Here is a 27131-nt window from a genome sequence, read left to right as displayed (position 1 = left end):
TCTGATGCTCAAAATGTCTCTTGAGATTCAACAGAATCGCGCGAGACATCGCGATCTAGAGATCTCGCCCTCATTGGGCAAGTTCCAGATTACCATATTTAAGAGAGCCATTAGGCTCATTCAAATATGTCTGCAACGGATTCTCTTGGAGCCCAGGACATAATGGCCATGCGTGAGAGGCCTCGTCATGGTACCATTTAGCACTGATCCACACAAACATGGATCAGGCGTAATGTCACCTGGTGGGGTCTCCCATGATGCCATGGTGCCAGGCTGGCAGTGCCAAGATGCCCATGCTCAGGGTGAGGCCCAGGGTGCCTTGCTCATAAGAGGTGGGGTGACGGTGGCTCGAGGACCCCGCAACTGGTACGTAGAGTGCAGTGGGGGACTCCAGAGGCCATGGTGGGGACGCTGAGGAGGGTCAAAAGATTGGGGTAACCTTTAAAAATGGCACCCTGTTCCACAAGTACTCTTGCTGCACTGGCGAGCTTAGCTCATCAGTGAAAGAAATGATGTAAGTGCAAACAAAAGAAACGACAAAGTACAGTTGCACAACGGGTGTTTCTCGCCCCTCCAGACGCCGAGAGACACTGCTCAATGCGCCCTAAATGGGATTCATTTTTTCCCCATTGAATCGCACCCATTGTGTCGTTGTACAGCTAAGGTCGACCAGAACATGCCTTCAAATTAAAACAAAAGGCAGAATGTGCAGGCATAAATTTTAAGTAATGAGAAATAATGTTGAAGCAATTATCTGGAAGAACATCTGTACTGAACGAGGGACAAATGTTTGATCCAATTTGTCAGGTAGGTTACCTTAGTGATATTCAAAATGTGGTTAGACTTTATAAAGGGAAGAGAGGATACCAGAGGTGATAGGTTTCAATGTTTCCGATGTTCTTCATAAATATAAATTTGGCTCTTGATCCTTGGCAACTGCTAACTTTATAGAATACGCAGTTCGACCTGTTTTTATAATTTCAGAAGTATTGCAGACTCACAATGGAGTACAAGATGATATGCAAAGAATTTGTTGTTGGCACTATAAACTATCGGTTTACAAGAAAGTAATTTGCAGGTTAAAAGGAAATTCCAGTGCTGTTCATCTGTGATCATATTCCAGTCAAGTGGCACATTGTTGGGTAACTTCACTACACCCATAACTCAAGGTGAGTTTGATAACAATGGAGCACTTTATTTCCGAGAATTCATACAGACATGGGCATGGCATAATGTCACCCTATTTCCCCATTATTCTGCTTGCTGATACAGTAGATCAGTGACCAGTTTAATGTAACTAGTTCCTTATGTTTGTGTAAACCAATGAATGTAACATAAAGGGTGCAGTATTCTCCTATAACTGGGTGTTGTAAAATCAAATACCATCTCAGTTACAATGTGAAACACAAGCATTTCAGTTATCTCACTGCCTACTATTGGATCCCAGATGCAGACTGCAGTTAAGATAATGCAACTTCAGTGTACCTCATCACCCCCCCTGATTTTTTTTCTCTTTATTCTTTCATGGGATATGGGCGTAGCTGGCACGGCCAACATTTGTTGCCCAGCCCTAACTGAACTGAGTGACCAGCTAAGCCATTTCAGAGGGCCTATTGTTGTCAACCACATTGCTGTGGGTCTGGTGTCACACGTAAGCCAGACCAGTTAAGGTTGGTGGATTTCCTCCCCTAAAAGGGCATATCACTGTTACCGAGGTTAGCTTTTAATTCCAGATTTTATTAATTGAATTCAAATTCCAACAGCTACCATGGTGGGATTTGAACCCCTGTCCCCAGAGCATTTGTCAGGTTCAGTGACATTGTGACTATACCACCATCTCTCCACCCCACCCTCGCTCCACCCTACATGGCCTTAACAACGATCCTTAAATTACCCACTGGAGGCAGTTGAAAACAAAGGCTCAGCAAATGCAGTTGTTACTCTGGTGGGTCCAGGAGAAGCAGGTATGCGCCTTTTGTAACCAAAGTTTGAAGCAAAGTACGGGAGATGGCATATCCCATACTTGTTAACCAAAGCTACAGTGGGGCATTCATTTGGGGATCAAAAGGTACCATTTAGTTGCTGCCTTAAGCTGAATTTGGGTTGGGTTCCGATAGGCGCACAGAGCCAAGGCTCCACGGGCTTTGCACCCATTGTGAGCAAAAGTCACATTTAGCCTTCAGTTTTTCTGCCGATTATTCAAGTCCTGGGTCTTCAGGTCCTGGGGCGGGATGGGTGGTTTCCACATGGATAAAGTAAACATCATGCAGCGCCCAGTTTGGGGAAATTTACCTGGTATTCCTTGATCTTCCTCTGAAGAGTAGCAGTTAGCGATTGTTCATCTTCCAGTTTAGTGCTCACTGTGTTTATCTCCAGCTCCTTCCTTAAATCAGAAAAAAGCACATTATACACGGAAGGCAAAGTCCCTCAAGCTTGTCACAAGGAAGAACATCTGGCAATCACATCTTCATTCATAAATGAAACAGAGAATTCAGTCCTTAAAGATGCATTTACTAGAGCTAAACCTTTAAGGGGAGAGGTCATTAACAACTCAATAAATGTGAAATATGGTCCAGTGAAGTAACAAATAGATAGTGTTCTAATTTTGCCATTGTGTCTGACATTTGATATGTTGAAATTTAAGAAATGAGGTGATCTTGGAGGTTGAATGCTTGTGGCTTGTTACAGTTGCAAAAGTCAAAATGAAAGAACTTTTCACACCCATTGGGCGGGATTCGCCGTTGCCCGATGCTGAAATCGTGTTTGTCGATCAGGCAGAGAATGGGCTCAGACACCGAAATTGGGGCTAGTGCCGGTTTGACGCCGGCCAGCCATGCTCCGCCCCCTCCAAACTGGCATCATCATGTCGCCCGCCGCTGCAAAGGAGTTGGCGTGTCACCGGCCGGTCAACCCGTGATGCTCCGCTCCCAATGGGGTGAGTTCCCAACGGCATGGGAGACGTGTGGTCTCAGCTGTGCAGGGAACGTGGCGTAGCGGCTGTTGACTGTGTCTAGCGCCGCCAAACTCGTCCCGGATCCATGTTGCTGGCCGGGGGCCTTCTGAAAGGGCTTGCGGGACTGGTGGGGGTGGCCTGTGGGGTCGTGGATGGCACGGCTGGCATCATGTTGTACGGCACAGCCACTGCAAATCATCAGCCGTGCGCATGCGCGGCCCGGTGTTGCTCTCTTTGGTTGGCTCTGAATATGGCGGTCAATATGGTCGCCTTCCTTAATTCTAATTACGTTTACTCTAGAGTCGCCAGGTATCTTTCGACACCGCCACAAGGTTCAAACCGAATACTGATCAAAGACTCGGTACACCAGTTAGTTAGTTCAAAGTCAAATGCTTATTTATTTACACACACAGTACAGTTAAATCTACTCATGCACAAATACTACAGACTAAACTATCACTACTGCTAAAGCCTATACTTAGCTTCGGGCACCCACTCAGTCAGAGGAACAATGGCCGTTGTTCGGATCTGAGGCTGCTGGGGTCGAAGTGGTAGAGGGGAAACAGCTAAGGTCGTCCGTCTGGTAGCGAGCGTTGACCTTGGACTTACTTGCTTCTGGTGCAGCTGGTGGACGGGTCTCTCCGCTGTGAGAACAGGGGTCCAAGAGAACGATTATCTCTTGGGGGCTCCTTCTTATACCCAAAGGGGCTTTGCACTCTTTTGGGCAGGCCTTGAACTTGGCCCAAATCAATTGGGCCGTTTCTTGATCATTCCTATTGATTTCATCCAATAAAGGGGTGGGTGTCCTGATGGCTGGGCGTGTCCTAGGTGGGCGCTGGCCTGCTTTGTTTTGGTCTCCTCTGGCGCCGAGGTGTCTGCCTTGGTATCGGTTACTCAAATGTTACTCTTTTTTTCCCGGAGATGGGCCATTAGTATGCTAATGGGCCTACAGTTTTGGTCTTGTCTGGGAGCTGCGGCTCCAATATACAGACAAGCTCTGAACCGGCTTGTTTTCTCAGCATTGTCCATTTTCCCTGCAATCTTTGCAAAGTATCCATTTTGATTTTGGGAAGTGGCCATCCCAGATGGCTACACCGGGACCTGGCCATTCTCCGTGCGGGAGGCAGGAGTTTTACCCAGCGCTGGTGCAAACCCCTCACCAGTCCTTGAATCGGTGAGGATTTCACGCCGATATTTTGGTCGTAAAAGACCACACATGCTCTGCTAGCATCGGCACTTAGCCGCTGAAACGGAAAAGCCAGGCCATTAGTCTTCCATGGGATCTTGCAATCTGAAAATACTACACTGCAGAAGATTCTACTGACAACTAACCAGCAATTAGGAGAATATTCTTTCTGTACGGTAGAATGTTTGCAAAAATTCACATTAGGTCCAATGTGTGAGATCAATACATTTTATCACCAGTTTTGTTTATTAAAAACTGCCAACGTTAGGAGGGGGACTCTCTACTCCCACCTACTGAAATAGGGAATCCTGATCGAGCGGTGAATCCGTCCATGAGAATATTCGGGTTGCCCAGGGCTAGAAGGGGCATTGCAGACATGGGACCAAAAGCATCAGTGTTCAACACGCAAGGCCAGGCTGTCAGTGCTAAGGGGTGGGACCTGAAAATGGGGGTTGGGGTCTCCCTCATGAATGCATTGTGGGGGTGACTCATTAATTCTGTGGTGGGTGGGGGGGAGGGGGGGGGAAAGAGAAGATGCCCGTCTTTGCTGACGGGTTGATGGTGCTCCGCTTGTCAGCAGGAGGGGTGAACATTTGCATTGTTTGGGAGTGGGGGGGGGGGGGGGGGGGGGGGGAGCACGGTGAGGAGGGCCTGTCTCTGGATGCTGGGATTGGGTTGCCCGTTCAGAATGGCGCCCGAGATCGGTAACTGCAGGCTGGCCGGCGTGTTTCCCGCACTGAATAATAGACCATACTAAAGCTACAAGAATCCCACCTCGGCGATGCTCCTAGTGCCAGCGGGAACCATTCTGGTTTATTTGCTGACAGGAGCATTAGTCTCAAAACCAAACAATCATGCCCTTTTACGCCATTATTTTGAACCTTAAGTCAATGTTATAAGTTTAGTACTATAGTATTTGAAGTCCAAACAATATCGTCAATGAACATGGCGACAGTCCCCTCTTTTACTCATTCTTCTCGTCTTTGACCCAGTCAGCAACACTGTCTTCAAATACCTCTCTACTGGTGCCCGGTTTAACAAGACTGCCCTCACTGGGTCTGCTCTTTCTGATGCATTTTTATCAATGATTTTTCTTCTCAACCCTGCACCATCTCAAAAAGCCTCAAGAAGGCCAAGACCGCACATAGCCTTGTTTGCACACTGGAGATCGAGCACCCTCCTGCATCCCTCCAACTCTCATGCAGGGCACACCTGGCCCAATTGTGGGCTTGCTAGCCTGGCACCTTGGCAAAGCCATCTGGCACCAAGGTGGCACTGGCAAGGTACCAGGCTGACAGCCAAGGTGCCAGACTAGTAGTGCCCGGGTGCACTGGCAGTGACAGGACACCACCCTGCCCAAAGGGCATGCAGCTGGGGGCCTCAGATCCCTTGGAGACCCCCACGAGTGCATCCAAGGACTCAGAGGTGAAGGGGATGAATCCCAAAGACAGCTAATACGCATTATCACAATCTACTCAAGGTGATGGGATCTAACCCCCTTGCTTTGGAGATCTCGGGCGAATGACGTTCAGTGTTGGTCTCCACAAACAGGGGCCAGATGGATCCTATCTCATGGGGGTCTCCCAGGGGATCGGAGGCTCCCAAGTGCTTGCCCTCTGGGCAGGGTGCCAGGCTGGCACTGCCAAGCAGGCATTTTTCCTGTGTTGTGGATTGGGCCTGTGGGGTTCCCTGCATGGGTGTGGGGAGGCCTGAGGACCCCTTTATAGGCGAGTTGAGACTGGGGGGGGGGGGGGGGGGGGGGAAGAGAAATTAAAAAATGGCGGCCGATCTACATCTGCACTGGAGGGTTCCGGCGAGCAGAGCTCCTCAGTGCATAAAATGGAACTAAGGTGTGCCTCGTTGGGGTGTTCCCCGTTGTGGCCCTGCGTCTACCCGAATTGGCATTCATTGGTGTGGTATTTGGTCCATGGCGAGGGCCGAGAAACACCCCGTCTAAACGCACTTGTTATGAGATTCAGTTCCCATTTGGGTAGATCGCACCGTAGGTGTTGACGCCGGGACTGTATTGCACATGGTTCATGTTCCCGTTGGGGTCACTATTTGATAGAGAGTCGGGACACGCAAAATGGCCAGCACTCTGCCGCCATAAATTCCAAGCAATTCTTAGCCCAGTGGGTGTTCTAACCGCTGGGGCTGGAGTCAGCGCTGAAGAATCTGGCAGCTGGACTTGTGTTTCTTTTTAAAAAAACATTTGATTACGGCATTTATGATTTTATAATAACAAAAAATACCAATACAAATTGTAAACATTATTCAGTACATCCCCCACCCCCAACCAACAACCATCCCCAGCCAACATGGTTTATACACAATTCCCCAATACCTCAATCTCCTCTCACTGATCCTACCTAAACTAAACTAACTCCCCCCCCACCCCTCCTATTGTATCTGCAAACAGTTTAGTTTTCCACGAAGAAGTCGATAAACGGCTGCCACCTCCAAACGAACCCCAACATCGATCGTCTCAGGGCGAACTTAATTTTCTCAAGCCTGAGAAACCCGGCCATGTCGCTAACCCAAACATACCCCTGAGTGCTTCTGAGTGCCCACACTTGGTGGGCCCCTGGTTGAGCTTGGCCACACCCATCCCCTTGATGCAACAGCTGGGGTAGGGAGGTGGCCCGGGAGGGCTCACAGATGCCCAAAGGCCTTCTGAGCATTCAAAGGCCACAGGCAGCACTCAGCAGGATGAGCAGCCAGGAACCTACAAGTAGAACCAAAGAGGTGCGTTTAAAAGTCAGACTGAAACAATGGCAGTCTGAGCCATGCCACCCCAATCCTAAGGGGCACACCTGAATCCACAAACTTGGCGTTAAGTCATTCCCCACTACTGTTCCCAGCCCGGGCAGCCAACCCCCAGCAAGCCCACCATTTTTCAGTCATTTTTTAGCCTCTTGCTCCACAGCCATGGCGCCGTGTCCATGTTCATAAATACTTGCAGTATTCCGTGCCTGCAAGACATTCGCCGAGGGGAGCGGAGCATCGCGAAGCTTGGAGCATGAAGTATCCAACCCGCTAATCACATTTAAATGCAAGGAAATGCCGCTTTTGCATGCTGTTGGGTTTGGTGGAGGGGGGGCGCGGTGTACAGTTTGCTTAGTTGACTTGATGGCCGGCGTGGATAGATTGGTGCTAACAGCACAGGGTTAGATTCCGGGGCCCTCCTTTCCCTACCCATGGAGGAGGTTGAGGCACTATAGGTTGGATCTGCCTTCAGGGCAAAGTGCTTGAAAGGAAGAAGAAGAGGATGTTGATATACACTGAAGTGTTAAGGTGTCCCATTGCATTAGGCCCCCTACATCTTTCTGAGAGTTTCACAATAAAACACCAAGAGGAGGATTCTCGGAGTGATGAATGTACTCAAAGACTCTCAGGAGCTTAGTGTGGTGCTTGCACTAACCTGTTTCAACTCTTCCTGCATTTGCATCCATATCTTGATTTTCTTTTTATCAGCTACATGACAACTTTCTTCAGCAAAGCTGTGAAACCCATGGATATCAGACCACCCAGAACTGCTTACAGTCAGTTACAGGCAATTACTCATTTTTCAAAGGATAAAACTCACAGCGAGAAGCACTCAACTTCTGGCCAAAAAAAGCCCAAGGGCCTGAGTTAACAGTAACTCTGGTTGTGACTTAATCTGCATTAAACATAAACAATATAGTTTTCATACAGGAGGAAGTATTAGAATTGAAAATTACTTGAGAGAGAATTAAATGCAATCCATTTACCAGGCAGCTTCTGAATAGGAACTTTCATAGATGTACTTTCATCAGATCGGTAGCTCTCATTTACACTGGCGGCGATTCTCTGGCCACATTGCGCCCGGCACAAATCCCGCTATGCCAGGACAATTCCTGGAGAGGCCCGAAACGGGATTGGTGTCAGGCGCCAATCAGTTTCTGATGCTCCAGGCCTGCTGCAGCTGACCTAATCTGGTTCACACCCTCACTGGTTGTGGACCAGATTAGCATATTAAAAGTAAGTATTTAAGTGTGATAAACACCACTAGTGGTATATTGTATGTATTACGGCACTGTATTATAGGTACAACGGTAAATCGCTGCCTGCTGGCTCCGCCCAGTAGGCGGCGTATAAAAGTGTGTGCTCTCCTGCACTGCAGCCATTCTGGTTCCAACTACAGGCGGCACAATATCTTGTTCAATAAAGCCTTGATTGTTTCACCATTCTCGTCTCGTGGTAATTGACGGTACATCATTAAGAATTCAAAATCGGTTGCAAGCTGAATTCTCCCAGCTCCGGCAACTGGCAGAAAACACTGCCGGTCTCTACTAATGGACACCAGATGTGATTACGACACCGGGGACTCAAGAGGCCATTGTAGCCCCCGGGCGTTCAAGCACATGGCGCCTTGTCAAGGGCAAGGCCTGAAGGAACCCAATGTCTGCAATCTTTGGGAGGGGGTGGGGTGGAAAGAGGGGATTGATGGGTGGAAAGAGGGGACTGATGCTGGCAAGGATGGGGTGCGGGCCCTGAAGCTCCATTGCCACTGATGGGATAGGCCTCCACATTGAGATCGTAGCGATCATTAAATCCCATTTCTGTGAAGCCGGGCTTGCCATTGTGTTTAGGCCCCGTCCCTCTCAATGCCGGTGCAGAACCTCCCTCCCCCCCCCCCCCCCCACCCCACCCCCAAAAAAACCCTTTGAAGTGTGAGTGGATTGCAATTGGGATCCCGCCAACCCACCCGGCGGAAATCCTGGTCGCATTCCCTGCTGGGGACCACAGTTCGGAATCTTTTGCGAGAATTGCGGCCACTGTTTTATTTAGTGATTAGGACTCTTATTTTTCAAATTGATAAACTTAGGAAACAGACCAACCCTCAAGTGTAGGACTTCACCAAGGTCCAGAAGAGGTGGAGATAAATAGTAGAACATTGCATCAGAAACTGGGGGTTTAAGGAACAGAGGAGGACTGGAGGAATGGCAAAAAGAATCAACATGTTTCACAGGTTTGAGCTACATGATTGATCTGGTGGATAGCAAAATTCAACATAATGGAGCAGCAGTGTGTGACCAATAGACAATCTAATTTAGCATAGCCATTCGAATTAGCAGCCCGCATACATTAATTATAAATTCATAATTTGGAAAAAAAAAAATCAGAAAGCACTCACTTCTTGATGACTTCTTCCAGGTCAACCTTCAGTTTCTCCATTTCGTTCAGGCTATCAATGGTCATCTTGAGATCTCCTTCAAGTTTCCGTCTTCCCCTTTCTAGCTCTGTCCGCAGTTGCTTCTCCTGCTCAAAGTTGAACTCAAACTGTTGAGGAAACACAGGTTGAAAAAAATCAGTTTTATTTTCAGTTTTTGACCATCATTATGTTAACTCAAAGAGGACTGAAGAAAAATGTGTAATAATATGTAGAGTACAAGAATAGTAAAGGGTTAACAACAGAGACTATGTGTAACTCAGCAATAGATGGCATTACTAAGTGATTTGCATATAAGGCTGCATCTCTAGGAATTCTGGGAGAAGCTGATGAGAAAGAGAGAGAAAGCGGAGGGAGATTTCATTGTGGAAATATAGCATGAGGTGGAGTTCTAGTGTAGTTTAATAGTTAGAGAGAATATTGATTACTGTACAACGGATTCAGTATTATCTGTTACGTAATAAAGTGTGCGAACCTGATCAAGTTTAGTAGTGTATAATTTCATGGAATTTACTGTGCAGAAGGAGGCCATTCGGCCCATCAAGTCTGCACCGGCCCTTACAAAGAGCACCCTACTGAAACTCACGCATCTACCCTATCCCAGTAACCCCCACTTGATATTTAAATTTTTAGACACCAAGGGCAATTTAGCATGGCCAATCCACCTAACCCACACATCTTTGGACTGTGGGAGGAAACCGGAGCACCCGGAGGAAACCTACGCAGACACGGGGAGAACGTGCAGACTCCCAGTGACCCAGCTGGGAATCGAACCTGGCATCCTGGAGCTGTGAAGCAACTGTGTTAACCACTATGCTACCAATTTGTTTTGATTTAAACTTCTTAGTTTTATATTCTTTGTCAACACTACATATCTGGCTATCTTGGAGAACATGGGCGTCATTCTCCGGCCCCCCCGCCAGGTTGGAGAATGGCCGTTGGCCACCGTGAATCCCGCCCCCGCCGGTTGCCGAAGTCTCCGGTACCGGTTATTCGGTGGGGGCAGCAATTGGGCCGCGCCAGTTGGCGGGCCCCCCCCGCTCGATTCTCCGGCCCGAATGGGCCGAAGTCCCGCCGATAAATTGCCTGTCCCGCCCGCGTAAATTAGAGTACCTATTTACCGGTGGGACCAGGCGGCGTGGGCAGGCTCCGGGGTCCTGGGGGGTCGCGGGGCGATCTGGCCCCGGGGGGGTGCCCCCACGATGGCCTGGCCCGCGATCAGGGCCCACCGATCCGCGGGCGGGCCTGTGCCGTGGAGGCACTCTTTCCCTTCCGCCTCCGCCATGGTCTCCACCATGGCGGAGGTGGAAGAGACTCTCCCCACTGTGCATGCGCGTGAAACTGTCAGCGGTCGCCCCGAATGTCATTTCCGCGCCAGCTGGCGGGGCAACAAAGGCCGTTTCCGCCAGCTGGCGGGGCGGAAATCCCTCCGGCGCCGGCCTAGCCCCTCAATGTTGGGGCTCGGCCCCCAAAGATGCGGAGCATTCCGCACCTTTGGGGCGGCGCGATGCCCGTCTGATTGGCGCCGTTTTGGGCGCCAGTCGGCAGACATCGCGCCGTTTGGGGAGAATTTCGCCCAAGATAAGGGATATAACATGATACCAGTAGTTGTAATATAACAGAACAATATATATATATATATATGTGATAACAGAAGTACACCATTCATACCGCATGGAACCTTCTGAGGGATGCTGTTATTTTACTCTTAACGAGAGAAAGGTCAGTACCCTGGAACATAGAACATAGAACATAGAAAGAAATACAATGGACGAGATTTAACAGAAATGAAACGCGATTTAACAGGAATTAAACAGTTCCTGTGTCAGGTGCATTTACTCGGTGTTTCCTGGTGTTGACAGCATCAAGAACGATCATTTATCAAAGAGGACTCTGCTTCGTTACTGGACCGCAGTGAAGAATGCCTTGCTTAATACCATTATGTTAAATCTCACGAGGTGTAACAAGGAGATTTTCCCCACTCACCACACCAGTCTTTGAGGTATCCCTGCCTAAAATTGCCATTCTGGCCACACATTGTATGGAATCACATGGGGAATTTTTTTCTGTAGTCAGTTGGCCACAAGGAATCTAGCTGTGACAATCGCCAAACTCGTTCAAAAGGAGAACCTTTACAACTGCCAGATGGCAAAGCGTTTAAACCCACCAGTCTGGGCTTCATTTGATGTGAGCCTCAGTGGTCAGTGTACAAACCAGCTGTATCAGTGAGTCAGCCAAAGAGGGTTTGTTCAAAGAATTGATGGGGGAAAAAAACTCGTATGCCATAACACGAGGTTGTCTTCCCTTACTTTTCTCCACCATTTTCTTGGTTCATGCTTTTGGGCGGTTCCACAATTGGTGACAGCCATGTTAACAGGGTGGCCATCCTTTGTCTCCTCAGTTAAGAAGCACATTAATCCTTTGTGGTGGGTTGGAACAGGAAGGCGGGGTCAGAGATCAGACCAATTTTGTCCCCAGCCAATACTTGTTGGTCATTAACTCTTAGAGCAGATCAAAGCTGGATCTTCCTGCAGTGTGTGGCTTAGTAGTTCACCAGGCTGTGAATTTGCCAATTGAGCTATCAGAGACTTTCACTTCTTTTTTCTTATTCTTTCACAGGATGTGGGTGTCGCTGGCAAGGCCAGCATTTGTTGCCCATTCCTAACTGTCCTTGAATTGAGTGGCCTCCTTGGCCAATTCTGAGGGCAGTGAAGAATCAATCGCATTACGGGGTCATATGTAGGCCAGACCAAGTAAAAATGTCAGATTTCCTTCCCGAAAGGACATTTGGTTCACGAATGAGGTTTTACAACAATCGATCACAGATTCAGTTACAGGACCATTATGTCACCATCTCCCCTTTATCAAGTAACTGCAGTGAAGTAACTTGTGACTAAATAATAGCAATACCCCAGTTTAACAAGACTGCACCGTTTGAACTACAATGTTAAATATTGTTTGCACGAAGAGTCTTGAGGTCTCTGTGCAGTCCAACAGGTTTAAGCGGACATCTGTCTGCTCCAAATGACGCGAGGCCACAGCAGGAATAAACGGATCCTGTCATATAACTTCAGCCAAAGCATATCACATGCCAATGGAAATGAATAAGGAATTTTATTGATTAATCCCAGTGTGGTAGATTCAAGATCGAGTCTCATGGCCTTGTAGGTTCAACCAAAATGTGGGCTTTATTTAGAAAATGTTAATACTACAGGCTGCGATGTTGGACAGATAATGTCATGGAACTGTTCTCTTAAAGTGCTCCTGTTCGGCTACAAGACTACTTACGAGGAAACACTTAAAACACGACACAATATTTCCTGCCCCTTTAAGTCAAATGTCCCCGACAGAATAAACAGTACAACAAATTAGCAACATGCATAATCATTTAACAGCAACAGTCACATCAGATGTTTCAGAGCTCGTTGTTCTCAGTGTGTTTGTTGGCAAACCTCAACCATCTGCTTTTTAGTGCTTGCTGCAACTTCTGGTATTTTTGACCTGGTGTTGGCAAAGTGATCGGAGGTTGACTCCGCCAAGATGGGGGCAGGAATCCACTTTAGCTTGTGGTATAATTTATTGCCAGAACATCTTGACCCTGATGAAAAAGACAATGTTTCGCCTTGTTCTCCTGTCATATGACCTGATCCTGCTTCTTTTTCCTCAACAATTTATTTTGTCTTCGGTGGTTTTAGCATATCGAAAGTTGTGCATAGTTGACGTTTAACCAATAGCAATGCTGGAGTTACTTGGGTTGCCAAGTGCGCAGTACTCCTGTACATGAGCAGAAATTGACTCAAATGTTTAGACAAAGAACTTTGTTCTCTGGTCACCTTTAACAAATGTTTCATCGTCTGTAAAAAGCGTTCTGCCAGCCCATCTGCAGGATGATAAGGAGCGGGCAGGATGTGTTGAATTCTTTTCTCCTTAATGACCCCCCTTCCCTGCTGCCCCCATCTCTCCCGTTGGGTTCGGTTTCGCTCTCCGGTTTCCCCGGGACCCCTCCTCCTTTTGTTTTTGTTGTGTTATGTAATTTGGAATAATACAAGCTGCCACTTGATGCAGTTTTGAGTAAAAGATGCTTCAGACTTTGAAGTGAGTTCAATGTGTTTTATTGAACTATTAGCACAGTTCTCAATGAGTTTTACTCTCTGCTAATCTAAATGTAGTAACTCAAATCTAACTGAACCAGCCCTGCTCTAAGCCACGTGCTGGGGTGTGATGCTGAGGATACACCCGGTCTCACTCTGTAGATGTTGGTCTGTGGAAAGAGGCGGGGTATGAGTTCCTCATCCCTTTTATAGTGAGATACCACCCCCCTGTGTCCTGACTGTTCATTGCTCATGTCCTATTCTATGTGTTCATTAGCTGCATGTTTGCATATCATGACATCTCCCCCTTTTTTATGTTTTGTGGCGTATGTGAATGTATTTACATGTGAATGAGTCTGTCTAATGTAACTGACTGAGGATAACAGACCAGAGCAACCAAAACAAACGTTCACAAGTCCAGTCTCTGAGGCTTGCGTCCGATCCTGGTCAGAGAGAGGATCAGAGGGGTGGCAGAGGGGATGACGGCGCCTTGACAGGCGGGATGGAAGCCTGACTGGTGGCCTTGTGGAGCGAGGTATCAGGAGGTGGCAATTCAACATATGGAAATGGAGGAGAAAGTGGTTGCGGGCAGGCAACTTTGCGCAGTGCCAGTCGATTCCTTTGCACGATGGAGCCATCAGCCATATGTACAACGTAAGAGCGGGGTGCAGCCTGTCGGAACAACGACAGCCGGGAATGACCACACACCACCTGGTATCTTGATCATGACAGTGTCTGCCGGGGATAGCACAGCCAGATCGGTGGCATGGGCATCATAGCCTTGCTTTTGATGGTCTCCGAGCTGCTGCATCTTCTGCAGCACCAGGAGGTGATCCAGGCTGGGCAGGTATACGGCTGGAAGCGTCGTCCGCAGGTCCCTGTTCATCAGGAGTTGAGCTGGCGACATGCCAGCGGACAATGGAATCGCCCTGTATGCGAGCAGTGCAAAGTGTATGTCGGAAGCAGAGCCTTGCAGATGAGCTATTTCACAATGTGCACCCCTTTCTCGACTTTTCCATTGGACTGTGGATAGTGCGGACTGGAGGTGACATGCTGGAAATTGTATGACCTGGCAAACGTGGTCCATTCTCGACTGCTAAAGCACGGGCCATTGTCGCTCATGACGGTGATTGGGATGCCATGCCTCGAAAACGTCTCCTTACAGGCTTTGATGACGGTCGGAGAGGTGAGGTCCGGGAGCTTCAGCACCTCAGGGTAATTCGAGAAATAGTCGATGATCAATACGTAGTCATGACCATTCGCATGAAAAAGGTCAATGCCAACCTTGGACCACGGAGAGGCCCCTATGCCATGCTGTTGGAGCGTCTCCTTGCTCTGCGCTGGCTGGAACCGCTGACAGGTAGCACAGTTCAGGACCATGTTCGTGATGTCCTGGCTGGTGCAGGGCCAGTAGACAGCTTGCCGGGCTCTGCGTCTGCACTTCTCGGTGCCCAGGTGTCCTTCATGAATCTGGCACAGCACCAAGCTCTGGAGACTGAACGGAATGACAATCCTGCCCAGCTTGAGGAGGATACCTTCAATCACTGTCAGGTCGTCCTTCACATTGTAAAATTGTGGGCACTGCCCTTTCTGCCAGCCATTGGTGAGGTTGTGGATGACGCGCTGCAAGAGGGGGTCCTTGGCTGTCTCATCACGGATGAGAAATACCTTCTCATCTGTCGCCAGGAGAGTGCTAGCACACAGCTGCACCTGTGATTCGATGAGCTGGATGATCTCCAGCGGCTCACTGGGCGAGGTGACGGAGCGGGATAGTGCATCAGCGATGGTGAGCTCCTTGCCAGGTGTGTACACCAAGTTGAAGTTTAAGCAGGATTCTCTGCAACCGAGGCATCATGTCGTTCAGGTCCTTGTGGATGATGTGGACCAGAGGTCTATGATCCGTCTCGACAGTGAATGTCGGCAGACCGTAGACATATCATGAAATCTGAGGATGCCGGTGAGAAGACCCAAGCACTCCTTCTCAATCTGAGCATATCTGGTTTCAGTGGGCATCATTGCCCTTGATGCGTAGGCTACCGGTGCCCAGGATGATGTGTCATCTCGTTGAAGCAACACCGTACCAATGCCATCCTGACTCGCATCTGTGGGTCTCCTGGTCCGCGTCAAAGAATGCCAGGACTGGTGCAGTGGTGAGCTTGGCTTTCAGCTCCAGCCACTCTGTCTGATGTGCCGCCTTCCATTCAAAGGCAGTTGACTTTTTCACAAGGTTGCGTAGGGCCGTGGTGTGTGTGGCCACGTTTGGAGTGAACTTCCCCAGAAAATTGACCATACCCAAGCGCAGCACTGCCTTTTTGTCCTCAGGGACCTTCATCTTGATGGGCTTGATTTTGTCCTTGTCCAGGCACACATCATGCTGTTAGATCTGGTCGCCTAGGAACTTGAGCGTCGATGTGCCAAAACAACATTTGGACCGGCTTAACTTTAGGCCGTTGGCATGTACACTGCGGAATATCTTCTGGAGACGGGACACATGTTCTTCAGGGTCGTGGATCATATGATGATGCCGTCCACGTACACAGGAACCCCTTCAATGCCTTCCATCATCCGCTCCATGATGAGATGGAATATGTCCGATGCCAAGATGATGCCAAATGGCATGCGATTGTAGCAGTATCTGCCAAAAGACGTATTGAAAGTGCAGAGCCTTCCACTGGACTCTTCCAGCTGGATTTGCCAAAATCCCAGTGATGCATCCAATTTGGTGAAGAAGCACGCGTGTGCCATCTCACTCGTGAGTTCCGCTCCGGGATGGGGTACTGTTCCCGCATGATATTCTTATTGAGATCCTTGGGATCAATGCAGATGCGCAGGTCCCCCGAAGGCTTCTTTACGCACATCATCAAGCTGACCCAGTCAGTCGGTTCGGTGACCTTGGATATGATGCCTTTTTGCTTAAGATCCTTGAGCTGTGCCTTCAGGCGCTCTCCCAGTGGAGCAGGGACACGTCGTGGTGCGTAGACCACGAATTGGCATCAGGCCGCAGCAGAATCTAGTATCAATAAGGCAGCGTGCCCATCCCATTGAACACATCTGGATACTGGGCGAGGATGTGGTCGATGCCGGCCTGAAGATCCACATGGGAGGTTGTTGGGAGGTGTAAACCCTTTGAATGAGGTTCAGCTGCTTGCAGGCATGCGCATCTAGTAGGGTTGCCCTGTCCGGCTTAACAATTTCGAAGCGTAACCGTGCTTGTGTGTGTCAGTTGGATACGTGCAGATGGCAGGATCCCAGTGCCCTGATGGCATTCCCGTTGTAATCCAGGAGCTTGCAGGCAGCTGGAAGAACCATGGGAGGCTTCTTAATGCACCTGAAGTCTGCCTGTGAGAGGAGGTTGGAAGAGGCACCTGTGTCCAGCTTGAACTGGATGGGGCAGTGGTTGACCTTCATCACTGCTCGCCATTCGTCCTCGGAATCCACAGCTGGGATGGATTGGACTTGCGATGTGTCTGGTGTGGCACAGTCACATGGTGTAATAATGCCCACACGGTAGGCGTTGTCCAGGCATTCATCATCTGGATCCGTTGCACTGCCGAGATCAGAATCCTGTCGGCGTTGTTGCACACTCCGGATGCGCCGTCGTCGGAATTGGGAGTGCTGGCTCCTGACTGGTGGTGCAGATCTGCACAGGGCTGCATAGTGGTCTGGCTTCACGCAGTTTAAACAGCGTCTGCCTCTTGCAGGGCAGTGTTTCTTTAAATGGGCGGTGCCACAGTTCGAACATGTCATGCCATCGGCGTCCTGGCGCGCCGTGCGTCGTTGCACATGCGAGGGTTAGTGCAGACTCATTGGGCTGAATGGCCTCCTTTTACACTGTAGGGATTCTATGATTCAAACTAGCAACTTTTCAAAAATAAAATTCTCCTTATCTACATCTTAGTGGTAGGCTTCTTATTCCTAAACACTGTCCTTTTAGTTCTAGTCTTTTCCACAAGGGGAAGTATCCTCCTGGTAACTAACCTATCAAGTGATGTTACAATAAGATCACCTCTCATTCTTCTAAACTTATCTTTCTCGGTCTTAAAGCCACTCAATGATTTGGCCTCCACAGCATTCTGGGGCAATGCGTTCCACAGATTCACCACTTGTTTGGCTGAAAAAAACACCTCAACTCAGTTTTAAACGATCGGCTCTTCAGTCTGAGGCTGTGACCTCGGGTTCTAGGCTCTCCTAATAGTGGAAACATCTTCTCCACAGCCACTCTATCTAGGCTTTCAGTGTTCTGCCTCTTTCAATGAGATCCTCCTTCATCATTTTAAACTCCATCGAGTACAGAACCAAGTCCTCAACCGCTCTTCATATGACAACCCCTTCATTTCCGGGATCATTCTTGCCAACCTCCTCTGGACCCCCTCCAAGACCAGCACATCATCCCTTCGATACGGGACCCAAAGCTGTTAACACTATTCCAAATGGGGTCTGATTTATACAGCCTCGACAGTACATCCCTGCTCATGTATTCTAGCCCGCTCCAGATGAATGCTCACATTGCATTTGCCTTCCTAACTGCCGACTGAACCTGCACGTTAACCTTAAGAGAATCTTGTACTAGGACTCTTTGTGCTTCAGATTTAAGATTTGGTAAACCCACATGATCCTTTCTTAACATCCCTACTCCTCTTTTTTCGAGCTTAACCCTTTCATACACAAGATCGGTCCTCGTTTCTTTAGTTTCCTCTCCAAAGTTGAACTCCCATTTCCCGTGATCCAATTTAGTGCCATTATTGCTTAGGAGCAAGAATTGCTGGAAGAGCAGGATATCTAGATAGTACTGCAGCATCTTCGACATGCTCTCTTTGCACAGTCACTTCGATTTCCTAATCAATATCATCTGAATGCCGGCACTAGCCTGTTTAAATAAGAGGCATTAGTATAACCGATCAGTGAAGTTTTTCCAGTTTTTAAGTGAGTCATTATCAAGCTGACAGAAGGGTTGTGAGGGCTTGACTATAAGGCAACTCCAAAGGTCAATGCAAGTTGGCAGATAACCAAGAATCTACGTCAAAGGGCACTGGCAACAGCTGACAGAAATCACAGGAGGGAACATCAGGAAGAGCTACAGGTTTAGAGTGAGAGGAACTCACATCAGCTGTCCCAGGGCAGAGGGGTAGCCTCCAAGAAACAGGTTTTCCTTCCAATATGCTTCCCGGCAAAGCTTTTGTGAGCTCGTGAACCACTCAAGGTTTAAAAAGAGACTGGTGTAAGTTTTTACTTTATGAAGGTATCAAGGGCAATTGAATGCACTGATCATAGAATTTACAATGCAGAAGGAGGCCATTTGGCCCATCGAGTCTGCACCGGCCCTTGGAAAGAGCACCCATTTAAGGCCACACCACCACCCCATCCCCATAATCCAGTAATCCCACCTAACCCAAGGGCAATTTAGCATGGCCAATCCACCTAACCTGCACCCCTTTGGACTGTGGGAGGAAACCGGAGCACCTGGAGGAAACCCATGCAGACACGGGGAGAACGTGCAGACTCCGCACAGACAGTGACCCAAGCCGGGAATCGAACCTGGGACCCTGGAGCTGTGAAGCAACTGTGCTAACCACTGTGCTACCAGGCCGCCCATGATGAATGTCGATTAGTTTACATTTTGTTCAAACCTAAAGGCAAGTTGAGGCTAACAGTTCGGATTAAAGTTACTAATTGCCTACCTTCTTCCCTTATGCCTCCTCCAGTATCTCTGTACAGTGTCTCCACTGTTTAACAGTTAGAACAAAAGTGCCCTGCACTCATGGTGCAATTCAGATTTCAAAATCCAAGAGTGCAGCTAAACTATAATTTGAGTATCAGGTATAAGTGGAGTATTTTTGTAGGGGTTTTTGATAAGCGCTTGCTTGACCATACAAATTTATTTCATAAAGGCTATTTTTCCAAATAGGAATTTCATTATAAGTTTCAAACAGAAACGTAAGTATCAGGCTCAAACTGAAAACCTGTGTGTAGCTCTCCAGCTGAACAGAACAGTTCTCTCCGGATCCTGAGCCTCTCTGAGAGGGGAAAAAAATGAGTGTGTGTAGTTTACGCCGTCACTCTGGCGGGCAGGGGTCTGATAGAGCCAGTACCCGGCTCCACAGAGATTGGGGCAGCATCTTTAATGGCCGCCCCAATCAACACTAGAGTGGATCCCCCTGCCACCTGGGAAGTATTGCCAACATTCTCCCCCACCCCCTCAGTGCCCACTCCGCATGTACCTGCAAGATCCTCCTCACTGCTTGCGCTCTCCCCCCCCACCCCAGAGATAACTGGAACCACACCTCCCCATGGGGCTCCCACAAAAGGCTTGCCCCTGATATTTCCCATTGGCATTGCCTCTTGGCACAGGGAGTGGGAACTTGCCAAAACTAACCTGTACCAGGGCACAGTGCCAAGGACAGTGCCCCGGAGGGATCCCCTCGACCAAATCTGTATTTTAAAAAGGTATTGTAAACTTCACTGATGTGACATCATGTCGGTGAGGTTCAATATTCAGTGGGGGCGGGGGGGGGGGGGGAGAATCATGTGGTGGGATGTGGGCTGGGTAATAACACTTAAATTTATTCAAATCCATTAAAATGAGGTTCCAGTCCATTGGAGGCATGAACCTTGTGACGTCACTGTCAAGGGGCAAAACCGTGTAACGCGATCTTACCGGAGAGAATCACGTTTCTCTCTGGATTTTCCGCCCGCATCATCGTTCATCGACGAACGTGGGCTGAAAATCGCCCCCATTATGAACTCCATTAATCTAACAAATTGTCGAACAAAAATCCCAAACCATGAAATGCAGGCCCAGCTCTGACAATGGCTACCGGCAAACCGGACCGACCTCTCAGAAGACAAACATGGGACACAACCAACAGAATACCCTTCGTCGTCCAGTACTTCCCCGGATCGGAGAAACTACGTCATCTTCTTCACAGCCTTCAACACGTCATTGATGACGATGAACATCTTGCCAAGGTCATCCCCACTACTTGCCTTCAAACAACCGCGCAACCTCAAACGAACCATTGTTTGCAGCAAACTACCCAGTCTTCAGAACAGTGACCACGACACCACACAACCCTGTCATGGCAATCTCTGCAAGACGTGCCAGATCATCGACATGGATACCACTATTACACGTGAGAACACCACCCACCAGGTGCGCGGTACATACTCGTGCGACTCGGCCAACGTTGTCTACCTCATACGCTGCAGGAAAAGATGTCCCGAAGCGTGGTACATTGGCGAGACCATGCAGACGCTGCGACAACGAATGAACAGACATCGCGCAACAATCACCAGGCAGGAATGTTCCCTTCCAGTCGGGGAACACTTCAGCAGTCAAGGGCATTCAGCCTCTGATCTCCGGGTAAGCGTTCTCCAAGGCGGCCTTCAGGACCCGCGACAACGCAGAATCGCCGAGCAGAAACTTATAGCCAAGTTCCGCACACATGAGTACGGCCTCAACCGGGACCTGGGATTCATGTCGCATTACATTCCTCCCCCACCATCTGGCCTGCAAAATCCTACCAACTGTCCTGGCTTGGTACAATTCACACCTCTTTAACCTGGGGTTACCCCATCTCTGGATCTGTAAAGATTTAATCACCTGCTAATGCTCGCGTTCCAAGCATTGTTTGGCATCTTTGAATTTGTCTATATATGTGTTTCTGGAACATACCTCTTCATTCACCTGAGGAAGGAGCAGCGCCCCGAAAGCTAGTGACATCGAAACAAACCTGTTGGACTTTAACCTGGTGTTGTAAGACTTCGTACTGTACCATTCACTGCAATACCCTGCTGAACAGGCCCAGCTAAATGGTCTTTACTAGTTGAATTGCAGAATATCCGTTACTTGTTCCACCAGGTGACCCCAGGCTCATTTTTTTCAGAAAGAAGGATGGTCGGATTAAAATAAAAACAAATTACTCAAATTCCAGGAAGTGTTTGAACATCCCATCACTCCCCTGCCTCACCCAATTCCCCAGCAACCACTGATCTGACACAAAAGCTCATTAAAAAACAAGTGCTCTGACACTGCAACAGTATTACTCCAGGATGTTCCAAAGCCACATGGTGAATGTGTGCAGGTGGCCTACTGAAGCTGCCGGCCAATTTGATAACTTGGCAGGGAGTGTTTCTGGGAGAGATGCTCCTGCCTGCGCTCTCCTATCATGAGGCACCAGTCTTATGAATTGAGAGCAGGAATAGGCCATTGTGCCCCTCAAACCTGCACCTCCATTCAATATGATCATAGCTGATGGGATTGTGGCTCCAATTCCATCTTCCACAATCCCCCAATGACCTTTGACCCCCCTTGTCAGTCAATAATCTATCTGCCTCTGCCTTAAAAATGTTCAGTGACCCTGCCTCCACCGCTCTCTGGGAAAGAGTTCCAAAGACTCACAGCCCTCTTGAGAGAAAATACTTCTTCTCGCCTCCCCCTTAATTGAGAGACCCCTTGGGCGGGATTCTCCGCCCCGCCATGCCACATTTCTGCCCTGACCCACCGGCGGGATTCCCCGTTATGCCAGCCGGTCAATGGGGTTTCCCATTGTGGGGCAGCCCCACGTCGTCAGGAAACCCCCGGGCGCCGGCAAAACGGAAAATCACACCGGCAGAGAATCCCGCCCCTTATTTTTAAAAAATGCATTCCCTCGTTCTAGTCTCTGAAGGGGAAACATCCTTTCAGCTTTTACCCTGTCAAGTCCCCTCAGGGGTTGATCCATCTGCTCGCATCCCCTTTGAGGCTCCTGTAAAGCACTGTACGATGAAGATGGATTCAAACCCTGGTTTGTGTTACATGAACTGATCTAAGCTGGGGCAGCAAAACTGGGTGCTGAAATTGGCCTTCGTGCCCTTGAGTTTGGGAGAGGGAAAAGAAGCTGCCCTGCCTGAGGGCACAAGAGGGCAGCGTGATGGTACAGTGGTTAGCATTGGGTTCGGTTCCGGCCTCAGGTCACCGTCCATGTGGAGTCTGCACATTCTCCGCGCCTGCACGGGTTTCCCCCGGGCGCTCCAGTTTCCTCCCATTGTCCAAAGATGTGCAGGTAGGGTGGGGTTGCAGGGATAATAGGGTGGTAGTGGACCTAGGTAGGGTGCTTTTTCAGAGGGTCGGTGCAGACTCATGGGCCAAATGGCCTCTTTCTGCACTGTAGAAATTCTATATTTGAATTTTGGTTGAGAATAAAATTTGGGCACACCTGTAATGCTCCTTGCAGTTGACTATCACACCAGTACCAAACAGCAAGAAATAAGCATCAAGAATGTCCAGTTGTCGGAAATATTGAATCGACACCCATGGGACAACGGCCCAGCCAAGGAGAGGACAGAAGGGTGGAAAATAAACAAGCAAGATATAAGGAAGCTATGTGGGTGTACTTACAGACCGTGTGGCTAAAATATTAGATTAAAAGAGAGATAATTTATGGCTAAGTTCAAAACATTTCATTCTCCATTGGAAAACCTCATCAGACAGAAGCATGGGATGGAGATGCAACACGATAGACCCAGTTTTTCCAAGCTTGACTCACTGCCAGTGAAGCTCAGAGTCAGCAACACAGACAGAATTGCCCCATTGTGCAAATACTTTGCTTATACACACAGCATGATTGAATAAAAAGTTTATCAGAAATGGTCAAGGCCAAATCAAGCTCTCACAGGTTAGCGGTCTCCTGCCAATTTACGGTACAGACAGTATTCATACAATACCTAAGATCTGAGGGCCAAGGATCTCCGCTTCACTTCCTTAATTAGGTTGCTGGTAAAGGAGCAACCAAGCATTCCCTTGAGAGCCACAACAGGGTTTTGATGTTTAATCATCTAAGCCAGTGGTTATATCCCGCATTCAGATCAAACCGTTGATTTGAAATTATTTTTACTTTTAAGAAATGAAAGGGCAATATCTAAGCACGTAGGTCGCCATTCAGCTTTTGCGTCATTTAAAAGGGATATTTACGTTCAATGGGAATGCAGCTAAATGCAGGCATGAAGGATGGGAATTTTGCTACTGAAGCAGGCACCTCGAGTTTGGAAGTTTCACAACTTCCAGAGCCACCTTACTTCAAAGCAGCCGGTCACACACAATCGGGATAGCAGTCAGGCCTGCCAACCCTGGAAGCGGAACGTAGGTGGCCACAAAGTTGGGCGAGTGCCAAGCCCGGCTGGCTAAAAAGCCCACCTCAGTTCTCTGGGACTTTGACACAGGTGCAACGAATGCATCTAGGCCCTTCAGCACTTACCACTCAAACCACTCCCCAACCCCACTCCAGCCACTCCCCAAGACACCTCATAATATCCATGCCAATTCAATGCCAACTCTTGTCCCTCCCATGCACATAACCAATGAGCCATACAGTTAACAATGGGAAGTGTGGAGCCATGGGGGGTGGGGGGGGGGGGGGGGGTGGGGGGGGGGAGGGAGGGGGGGTTTAACCACCCATTCAGAAATGTTCTTTGAAAAAACACTGCTGTAGCTACAACCCTATAAAAAGTGCCAATCAGACAGACTGTGAAAGTGGCAAAAACAGAGACTTCAAACATGTCACACATCCAAATAAACATCGAGACATTGACAAAAGGGATCACAGAAAGAACAACCCATCGGCCTGAATTTTACGATGGCGTGCGCCCAGCATTCACCATCCTGAGAGTCAGCATGGAATGTATCCACACCGACTCTGACAGGTCCACTGTCATGTTGCACTCAATAAAGCATTGATGGCAGCAGACGAGGCTTCCGTCCACCTATGCATGGAAGACACATCTTGCAGAGCTGTCAGATAATCTGATTGGTCGACAATTCTTCAGCCCTTCCAGACACAGTGCTTCAGTGGTCAGAAGAGGTACTGCAGCACCGTGCCTGAGCCCAAGTCCCAGGACCGCAATTCTGATATATACCAGGGGTCCATGGGGGAAGGGGAAAGAGAGGTTTGGAGGTGTCCTGGAGGGTTTGGGAGGGGCTGATCTCAGTGTTGGGAGGGAGGGCCAGCACTCCCAGGTCCCAGAAGGGAGGACACCTCAAATCTGAAGGAACCTTCAGATTGAGAAGCACTCCCCCAACATTTGCACCCGGGATCGAGAAAGTTCACTTTTCTATTCAGCACCCTGATCCAACCGGTGCTCAGCAGCCAAACAATTGAGACAACGAGGGAAAAGGTCCGTATGTAGCTACATAAAGGTCTTAATAGGGGCATGGATGGGCTTCACATCTGAAGCTCTGTCTGTCCAATGGTGAAATTGTGCCCGAGTTGCACAGGTGGGATCCTGGAGGGAAGCCCCACCATTAAACATTAATCCTTTCCCCCACCCCCAGCCATGTGTGCAGAGAGGGGGCAGGACATTCTGTCCATTATATCCACTTAAAGATATAATTCAAGCAGAGTCAAAAATGCTCTTGATTTGTCAAAGTTGATTCCCTGCCAACGATTTTATCGTTCAGGGCTCTCAGCAAAGCATGCATAAGGAGGACAGATGGAACTTCACTGAGCTTATGACAGTGTTTGAATCCTTATTCCAGTTTAAAACTTGCACCAGATGACAATGCATCTCACCTTCAGTCCATTATGCACAATAGAACCTAGTGGTTAGCACTGCTGCCCCACAACGCCAGCAACCTTCTGACCTTGGGTGACTGTTGTGTGGAATTTGCACTCCCCCCCCCCCCCCCCCCGGGGTCCCCCGTTCCCCCCCCCCCCCCCCCGGGGTCCCCCGTTCCCCCCCCCCCCCCGGGGTCCCCCGTTCTCCCCCCCCCCCCGGGGTCCCCCGTTCTCCCCCCCCCCCCGGGGTCCCCCGTCCCCCCCCCCCCCCCCCCCCAATTTCTGCGCCGGTTTCCTCCGGGTGCTCGGATTTCCTCCTACAGTCCAAGATGTCCAGGTTAGGGGAATTGACTATGTTAAATTGTCCCACAGTGTCCCAAGATGTTCAGGTTAACTGGGGTTGAGGGGATAGGGCGGAGGAGTGCTCTTTCGGAGGGCCAGTGCAGGCTTGATGGGTTTTGTTTATTGTCACTGTGGTAATGTGCATCACTGTAAATACACAAGGGGTTAATGGAAATGCATGTAGGCTAGCTGGACACTAGAGGGAGCACCAGAGACATCACACACACACACTCAAACCAATAGATCAGTTAGATAGGACACGACCAATGGACATTCACGATATACACAGAGGTGACACGACCACAGGAGGGCATTACACCAACCCATATATAAAAGACACTACACACATGATCTGCCTCTTTCCAGTGGAGACAGTCAGTGAGTACAGACACAGGGTTGATTCAATATCACTCCCACCACGTGTATTGTAGCAGGCTGGTTAGTCAGTCTGGGTAGCTATAGTAGGATTAGCAGTAGTGTCGAACCCGAGTAATAGAAGTGTAAACAGTTTAATAAACGTGTTGAAGTTATCTCCATGTCTGAACCTTCCTTTGTCAAGTGCACCACATGGAAGCCGCTTATGCTACACCTACAACATAACAAATCAGTCATGTGTACAAGGTACAGTGAAAATGGTGCCTCCCTGCAGAGAGAGCAGCAATTGGGAGGGCTGATGGTACCAAATCTGATGTTCTCTTACTGGGCGGCGAACATTGAGAAAGTGTGAGGGTGGTTAGGGAAAGAGAGAAATAAAAATGGTACCATTCAGCCAAACTTACTGGTAGATCATTAAACAGTGTTACCCTCCAACTTCAATTACTGTGCATTACAGAAACAAATAACTGGCTCTTTCAACCCATTCATATCGTTGCAAATTTAAGTGACATGAAACTAACACCACAAATATTCTAATCAGGTGATGATTGTCTGCAAACTGCTTTATGAACTCCAGCCATTGATTTGCATAGAATCACTTTTTTTTAAACTTTTCATTACATATTATTGTCCAAAAACTAATATATTGAACAAGAGATGGAAGCCTCATTTTAAACTAAAGAGCTTGTTACTTGACTGCTACATTTTAAACAGCGAATACACTTCAAAATTACTGTACTTCAGAGCAGTGATGGGCAACCTAGGCTAGTGAGTGGGCCACATGAGTGGCCCTCCTTCATCTCAGTGGACACAAGATTGAAATCTGGTTTGTTCACTAACTATGACCCTTGAATAAGTTTAAATACATTTAATACACACTAAATATTTCATAACAAGTTCGAGGAAATGTTTAATTGTTCATACATTAATAGACCAGTCATCAACTTCAAGTCGTAAAAACAAAGAAATATCTATGCTTTGGTTGGATGCACAGCTCTCACAGTCAATGTGAGCAATCAGCATGCACCTCACTTCACTTACCCTTGCTTTGAGTGTGCATCACTTCAGACATACCAGCAGAAAAAAACTCCAGTGATGAAAACCAGCAGAATGTGACGTGGACAACAGTCAACAAAATGTCTTGTGGACCATACTCAGAATCCTGATGGCCAGTATGAGAAATGAGCATGTGGCCCCAGGCAGATTGCCCACCACTACATTGGAGGGCAGTAAAAAGCACCATATAAATGCAAGTCTTACTCTAACTTGTGGCCTATACAAACAGATTCTGCCATCAGAGAATGGTCCAAGAAAACATTCCACAGCACCATTTCAAACAATTCTTCCTGGTGTCCTGTCCAATATTTATATTGAAAGGTCATGTTGAAACCATACTTGCAGACATAACACTGATGTTTGGGAAAGTGGTCACCTGTACGGTGGTTCCACTCATTCTAGAAAC

General features: G+C 48.5%; 1 protein-coding gene across 11 annotated transcripts in view; it reads right to left on the bottom strand.

Annotated features, from left to right (window-relative positions):
* Positions 1 to 27131, bottom strand: part of LOC140395389 (putative uncharacterized protein MYH16) — a 459619-nt gene that overhangs the window by 180047 nt on the left and 252441 nt on the right. For all 11 annotated transcript variants that reach the window (XM_072483089.1, XM_072483086.1, XM_072483088.1 and 8 more), the window contains 2 exons: positions 9298 to 9443; positions 2293 to 2383 (listed from right to left, as the gene is read on the bottom strand). In XM_072483089.1, the coding sequence (XP_072339190.1) occupies positions 2293 to 2383; positions 9298 to 9443 (237 nt within the window). The remainder of the gene's footprint in view (positions 1 to 2292; positions 2384 to 9297; positions 9444 to 27131) is intronic.

This window comes from Scyliorhinus torazame, chromosome 18, assembly GCF_047496885.1.
Source record: "Scyliorhinus torazame isolate Kashiwa2021f chromosome 18, sScyTor2.1, whole genome shotgun sequence".
NCBI classification, from domain to species: Eukaryota; Metazoa; Chordata; class Chondrichthyes; order Carcharhiniformes; family Scyliorhinidae; genus Scyliorhinus; species Scyliorhinus torazame.
This window is presented reverse-complemented; position numbering and strand designations above follow the sequence as displayed.